We start from the raw sequence: 8,171 nt of genomic DNA on the forward strand, positions 1-8,171 counted from the left end.
AATGGTGGTGGTGGTGGTGGTGGTGGTGGTGATGATGATGAATAATATTTGCACAAAAGCCTTCTATTTTTACTTTTTGCTATCATATGCAAGACACTGAATAAAATATATATATTTCTTTACTACCCACAAGGGGCTAAACACAGAGAGGACAAACAAAGACAGACAAAGGGATTAAGTCGATTACATCGACCCCAGTGCGAAACTGGTACTTAATTTATCGACTCCGAAAGGATGAAAGGCAAAGTCGACCTCGGCGGAATTTGAACTCAGAATGTAACGACAGACGAAATACGGCTACGCATTTCGCCCGGCGTGCTAACTGTTCTGCCAGCTCAACTATAAGTGTAAAGCATTGCAACATATGAAACATCATTTTTAACATAAGAAATTGCCACTGTAAATACAAAAGCAATAAATTTTATTGAATTGAAATGAAATGAATAACGTGAGAAAAGTCTTAAAAAGTCATAGAGAAAAGTTTTAAAAATGTCTTAACAAGCCATTACAGACTAAAAGAAGCAACAACAACAACAACAACAACAACAACAACAATGATAATAATAATAATAACAATAATAATAATAATAATAATAATAATAATAACATAATAATAATAATAATAATAATAATATAATAATAATAATAACAATAATAATAATAATAATAAAATGACCAAGCTGATGGCTTTATTAAATAATAAATTAATTACACAATTAATTATATTGACACTGAAAATGCTGTTGATTGAAAAATACTGAGTGACACTTTTAAATGTTTGAGATCTTAGTGAGTCCAGAGGCATTTGAATAGTATCAAAGTATCAGGATAAGGTAGATATGTTAGTTCTGGTAGGAATCTGCAGAAGAGACAAAAGAAAAACAGACAGATAGAATGACAGAATGACAGAATGACAAGTACAGTAAAGTTTGCTAAGTTAACAGTTATTGTCTGGCAACTTAGAGTATTGCTGGCTCCCTACCTACCTGCCTACTTATCTACCTACCTGCATACCTACCAACCCACCTACCTACCTACTTTCATACATACATTCTTTTAATATTTTACTTCTTCAATTATTTGACTGTGGCCATGCTGAGGCACTGCCTTTGTTGAAGAAATTGACCCCAGAACTTTTTTTAAGCTTGGTACTTATTCTAACAGTCTCTCTTTGCTGAACTGCTAAGTTACTGGGGTGTAAACAAGTGGTGGTGGTATGTACGTACATATGTACATACATTCTGAGACCCCCTTCGGTCACGACACAGACCATGGGATTGCACCTAGAAAGTTACCCTTTCAGGCACAAGTCCGGGCAAGGTTGTTTATGGAAGACCAGCAGTTGCCCATGCATACCAGCCTCCCCTTCTCCATGCCACCAGTGTTATCCAAGGGAAATGCAAAGGATGATACAGCTTGGTACCTGTGACATCGCAACTCATTTCTACAGCTGAGTGAACTGGAGCAACGTGAAATAAAGTGTCTTGCTCAAGAACATAACACGCAGCCTGGTCTGGGATTCAAGCTCACAACCTCATGATTGTAAACTTGACGCTCTAACCACTGAGCCATGTGCCTTCACATACATACATACATACAGTACTGTGCAAAAGTCTTCAGCCACTTTAAACTATTGTAAACTTCTACTAATTGCCAACTTATAAGTGGATGTTTCGCACTGCATTTTTTACAGATCAAACATTGGCCCTGTTGGAATCATTTTCATACATAATCATTATATTTTGTAGTAGGGATTCTGGATGAGAGGAGAAGATGCAAAACGGCCACCAAAAATAGCTGTGCAAAAGTTTTCACCACCTCACATAAACCAATCAAAATACAGTGTTATAAACAGAAAAATGTCTATAATGAAATTTTATTGCATAATGTTCATTTCAAGAAGTTACTGTACATTGTTAATATTTTGCGTAGCTTCTCTTAGCTTGAATAATTGCTTTAATGCGCATGGGAAGAGATGTGTACAGATCCTTCACCATCTTAACAGGTTTGAGATGCCATTCTCTGTGGTTGAGCTCCCACAACTCTTCAAGACTGCATGGATTCTTTTGACAAACTCTTCTCTTTAGTTCTGTCCACATTTGCTTGATGATACTTAAGTCAGGGCTCTGAGCTGGCCAGTCTTTCAAGACTATATCACAAAGTCACATTTCCATGGTCCCAATGAAACAACCACTCAGCACTTACCTGTAAAGATGTTTGACAACTACAGTCTGCCTAGGCAATATAAGGTCCACACTCTAAATATAAATTATCACTTTGCTGCAATCATTGGTGGTGGTGGTGCAGGCAAATGAGGGCAGCCCTTGTCCAACAACTCCTTCAGTTTTACTAGTTTCTGGTCAATATTGACGCACAGCCATTCTTGGACAGTGTCTTCATAAAACACCAACATCAAACTTTTCTGGATGGAAAACTTCAATTGTTGAAAACAGTTGTACAACCTGTGGACAAAATTATTAAATTATTACAGATTATTTTATTACACACACACACATACAAGCATTGATGTAGGCATGGATGTATGGGAAAGAAGTTCACTTGTAACCTCTGTAGTTTCAAGTTTAATTCCACTCTATATCTAAGAATCTCTCAAGATACATATATACATAGGCACAGCAGTGTCTGTGTGGTAAGCAGTTTGCTTACCAACCACTTGGTTCCAGGTTCAATCCCACTGCATGACACCTTGGGCAAGTGTCTTCTACTATAGCCTCAGGCCGACCAGAGCCTTATCAGTGGATTTGGTAGACAGAAACTGAATGAAGCCTGTCGTATATATATGTATATGTTTGTGTGTCTGTGTTTGTCCCTCCACCGTTGCTTGACAACTGATGTTGATGTGCTTACATCCCCATAACTTAGTGGTTCGGCAAAAGAGACCAATAGAATAAGTACTAGGCTTACAAAGAATAAGTACCTGAGGTCGATTTGTTTGACAAAAAGGCGGTGCTCCAGCATGGCCACAGTTAAATGACTTAAACAAATAAAAAAATAAAAGAATATATATAGACACATACATATATATGTGTGGGTATATTGCTTGTGTATGTGCTTGTATGCATTTATGTGTGTGTGTGTGTGTACATGCAAGCGTGCATGTATGTGTGTGTGTGTACGCATGTGAAGACATCCCTAAACTGGTGATGAAACAAGACAAAACAGTTGGGGTAGAAAATATTGATATACAAGGAGCAGATAAGGATTATATAAAAGAAGTAGGTATGTAAAGAAGTTATAAATATCCAGGTATGATAAAGTTAGATAAAAATATACAAAACTAACATGAAGGATATATTTACTACAACATATTTCAGTAGGGGTTGAATTTAGGTCAGAGAAAACTAAGACTTGTCTTAAATACAATGTCATATCTCTTTAGTGGTATTGTGGAAAGGACCTAAAATAGACTGACTGAAGGTCAGATTAATTTAGGGAGATTTGAAATATAATGGTCATATTTGGGACATGATATTCCAGATGTGTTATTGGGAATATTTATCACATGTATGAAAGTGGAGCAGTGGGGTAAGGTGTTAGGGGTTGTAAAGAATATATTTAGAGAATAAGAAACTCTAGTGTAGCGTGGTATGTAAGAAATAATGTGGCACTACCATTGGAAATGGTAAAGAAGGCTGGAATAGTTTAGTTTGAAGGGTATACAGTATCTGGAAAACTCTAGAGGTGACACAATGAGAACTCGGAAATATTGATTTCCAATTTTGGCACAACGCCAGCAATTTCAGAAGAAGGAGTAAGCCAATTACAATGACCCCCAGTGTTCAACTACTACTTATTTTACTGACCCTGAAAGGATGAAAGGCAAAGTCGACCATGGTGGAACTTGAACTCAGAATGTAAAGATGGATGAAATGCTGCTAAGCAATTCACCCAGCATACTAATGGTTCTGCCTACTTGCTGTTTTAAGAACTTGGAAACATTAAGAGAATAACATAATGTCAAAATTAGAGGGATGACTGACAGTAGTGACGTCATTAACCCTTAAACATTCAGATTACACTGTCAAAAATAATGCTTATATTTATTCACTTTGTTTTGAATTAATCCTCTTGCAGTTTTGAGATTTCAATGAAATGATTGTCTATTCTTAGAATGAATACACAGGGTAGGTGTGAGAGGTTGGATCTGGCCAGTTTGAAAATAAAACAGGTAGAATATTTGGGATGGATAAATGCTAAAGGGTTAAAAGCATGATCAGAGTTTAAGAGAAACAGATTCAAGGACAGAGAAGTACATCAAATAGAGGTAAAAACCATTGAATCTCTATTGCATAAAATGCGTGGAGAGTGGCCGTGCAGGAGTGGCTGTGTGGTAAGTAGCTTGCCTACCAACCACATGGTTCCGGGTTCAGTCCGACTACGTGGCATCTTGGGCAAGTGTCTGTCTTCTGCTATAGCCTCGGGCCGACCAATGCCTTGTGAGTGGATTTGGTAGACGGAAACTGAAAGAAGCCTGTCGTATATATGTATATATATGTATGTATGTGTGTGTATGTGTTTGTGTGTCTGTGTTTGTCCCTCTAGCATTGCTTGACAACCGATGCTGGTGTGTTTACGTTCCCGTCACTTAGCGGTTCGGCAAAAGAGACTGATAGAATAAGTACTGGGCTTACAAAGAATAAGTCCTGGGGTCGATTTGCTCGACTAAAGGTGGTGCTCCAGCATGGCCACAGTCAAATGACTGAAACAAGTAAAAGAGTAAAGAGAGTAAAGAGTTAAGTGAAAGTGTTACAATAAGAGCCAGCTCAACCACAACTGCTTCCCTCTTTCTTAACCCCCATGTAAAATACAGAAGCACAATCCTCCTTCCATGGGTTTGTTGACTTGTGAGCTAAAAAAAACATCCAGTACATTCTGTAAGGTGGTTGGTATTAAGAAGGGCATCCAGACGTAGAAACAATGTAAGGGAATGTAACACACTAAACCTAAACTGAGGTACAAGGATACACTGAAAAGCAACCTCAAATGGAGCAGCATTAGTCCACATGAACTTGAAGCCTCTGCCACAGACAGATCAGTGTGGAGGTCCTTCACCTCAAGAACAGCAGCTGCCTTCGAAGAGAACTGGCAACAGTGCCTCACTGCTGCACGAGAAAGAAGTCACAGAGCAGTGTCCATCTCAATCCAGTCAACAGACTATTGTTGTGACATCTGTGGTTGCCTGTGTGCTTCCAGCTTTAAACCGCTGAGCCATGTGCTCTCATTGCTGAGAAAACTGGTTTTATCCTTGTCAGACACTGATGGACTACCAACAAACTTCAATCATCATCATCATCATTGTTTAACGTCCGTTTTCCATGCTAGCATGGGTTGGACGGTTCAACTGGGGTCTGGGAAGCCAGAAGGCTGTGCCAGGCCCAGTCTGATCTGGCAGTGTTTCTACGGCTGGATGCCCTTCCTAATGCCAACCACTCCGTGAGTGTAGTGGGTGCTTTTTACGTGCTACAGCATACTTCCAAAGGTCTCGGTCTCTAGTCATTTCCTCGGTGAGACCTAATGTTCGAAGGTCGTGCTTCACCACCTCATCCCAGGTTTTCCTGGGTCTACCTCTTCCACAGGTTCCCTCAACCACTAGGGTGTGGCACTTTTTCACACAACTATCTTCAATGAATGTAATAAATTGATTTGGCTAGAAACAAACAAACAGGGTGTATATTCTGGGTGTGAGTGAATGTTGTACACCCATCAAAGATTAAGTTAGGTTGAAGTTGTGTTCATCATCATCACCATTTTAAAATCAACTTTTCCATGATTGTATGGGTCAGATGGAGTTTACTGACACAGATTTTTATGGATAGATGCCCTTCCTGCTGCCAACCCTCACCTGTTTCAGGGCAAGGTAATATTTCCCCATGGCCAAACATGTTTACAACAGAAGACTGGAAATGAACATCACTTGTATAACAGTGATGCTTTTTCAGAACAATGATGTCAAAACAAAAGTTCACACAAACACACACATATGTATATATGATAGGTTTCTTTTGCATTATTTACATTATTTACATTTGACGGATATTTGTCCTCATCTTGTTTGTTGTTAACACAACGTTTCGGCTGATGTACCCTCCAGTCTTCTTTAGGTGTCTTGGGGAAATTTTAAACCTGGGTTCTCATTCCTAAGGTATTTTTTGGTGTTATTATTATTATTATTTTTATTGTTAGTGTTCAGGTCATTGCTTGGAATCGAACTTGGAATCTTAGGGTTAGTAGCCCGTGCTCTTAACCACTACGCCATATGCCCATGGACACATGCCATGGGAAATTTCCCAAAGAAGGCTGGAGGGTATATCAGCCGAAACATTGTGTTAACAACAAACAAGATGAGGACAAATATCCGTTGAATGTAAATAATATACATAATTCCTCATCTCTTAAATATAGAACTGTAGGTTTCTTTTAGTTCCTATCTTCCAAATCCACTCACAAGGCTTTGATCAGCCCAGGACCATAGTAAAATACATTTGCACAAGGTGCCATGCAGTGACCAAAACAAATAAAAGCTAAATGGAACAATTACTAAATGTTACAGATGTTACTAGTAAGATATTTGAAATCTAATTAACAGGACATCTTAAGTCTAGATAACAGGATGCATTACATATAGCTGGCGAGGGTCTGCAGAACTTGTTCAAGGGATGCAGCAAAGAGAAAGAAAAGGAGAAGAAATCTCTGAAAGAACTTACCTCAGTGCCTCATCAAGAAGCTGTTGCAGATGTGCAGGATTAAGAAATCCACGCTGTAAGTTATAGTCATTCATCCACGTCTGACGTCTGCAACACAAAACAACACTATATCAAATATGCTAATGCTAACTTAACTATTGTTTTTCCCATGCAGATAGAGTCTCTGAGTAACCAGCTTTACAGAGCCTCCCAAACTCATGTATTCCTTCCTTCAATATTTACAGATGTTGCCTATCTCCCTCATGCACTCATCCTCTCATCCATTTGCAAACTCTCATACCCAGAATACTGTTCCTGCTACATGAGGTGCCACTTGGACACCTCATCACCACTATCTATTTCCTTAGAGATGACTCTAATTCATTCTCACTCTCTCTCCTAATTGTGAGTAGCCATGTAGCTCCTCTACAATAAAAGCCAGCTCAACCACAATCGTTTCCCTCTTTCTTAACCCCCATGTAAGATACAGAAGCACTGTCCTCCCTCCATGGGTTTGTTGACATGTGAACTACATGGTGACCTCAACTGTGCCATAGCACAACTAAAAAACATCCAGTACACTCTGTAAGGTGGTTGGTATTAAGAAGAGCACCCAGACGTAGAAACCATGCCAAAACAGATACCAGAGTACAATGCAATCCTTGACTCATTGGATCCTTGGCAAACTGTCCAAGCCATTCCAGCATGGAACATGAACATTAAATGATGATGATAATGATGATGATATCATGTCAGAGCTGACACTGCTCTTTATTTCTCCTAATATAACCAGTACCAGAACCAGTAATATACTGAAATTAATTTAAATGAGTGAGTAAAAGGTTTATTAAGGAATTCCTAATGGCTCAGAATTATGTTTGGCTTCTGATTAATCATCATCACCATCATCATCGTTTAACGTCTGCTTTCCATGCTAGCATAGGTTGGACGATTTGACTGAGGGCTGGCGAACCAGATGGCTGCACCAGGCTTCAATCTTGATCTGGCAGAGTTTCTACAGCAGGATGCCCTTCCTAACGCCACAGTTAAATCACGAATTTATAATGCAAATGAATTTTGTGAAGGTGCATGGCTCAGTGGTTAGAGTGCTGTACTAACAATCATGAGGTAGTGAGTTCAATTCCTAGATTAGATTGTATGTTGTGTTCTCGAGTAAGACACTTTATTTCACATTGCTCCAGTGCACTCAGCTGTAGAAATGAGTTGCTACGTCACTGGTACCAAGCTGTATCAGCCTTTGCCTTTCCCTTGGATAACATTAGTGGCATAGAGAGTGAGGCTGGTATGAATGGACGATTACTGGTCTTCCACTGTCCATTTCCTTTCGCTATGTATGTCACTTCATCCAAAAGCCCCTTCAACACTTTTTCTACTTTTTCCATCTACATCCGCTCAACCTTCCTACTCTTCAGAGTACACCTTGTAAGTAATAGTCTTCTTTTCCAT

The 8,171-nt window shown here is 39.1% G+C and overlaps 1 protein-coding gene across 3 annotated transcripts in view; it reads right to left on the bottom strand.

Annotated features, from left to right (window-relative positions):
- Window positions 1–673: 673 nt before the first annotated feature.
- LOC115214057 (hexosaminidase D) overlaps window positions 674–8,171 on the bottom strand; it is a 53,975-nt gene continuing 46,477 nt past the window's right edge. For 2 of the 3 annotated variants that reach the window (XM_036504716.1, XM_029783098.2), the window contains exons 14-16: window positions 6,726–6,812; window positions 2,206–2,462; window positions 726–859 (exon numbers count right to left, since the gene is read on the bottom strand). In XM_036504716.1, the coding sequence (XP_036360609.1) occupies window positions 2,273–2,462; window positions 6,726–6,812 (277 nt within the window). In that variant the 3' untranslated portion in view covers window positions 726–859; window positions 2,206–2,272. Of the gene's footprint in view, window positions 860–2,205; window positions 2,463–6,725; window positions 6,813–8,171 lie in introns of all 3 variants that reach the window. The other variant, XM_036504717.1, reaches the window with a different exon arrangement.

Source organism: Octopus sinensis, linkage group LG7, assembly GCF_006345805.1.
Source record: "Octopus sinensis linkage group LG7, ASM634580v1, whole genome shotgun sequence".
Classification (NCBI taxonomy): domain Eukaryota; kingdom Metazoa; phylum Mollusca; class Cephalopoda; order Octopoda; family Octopodidae; genus Octopus; species Octopus sinensis.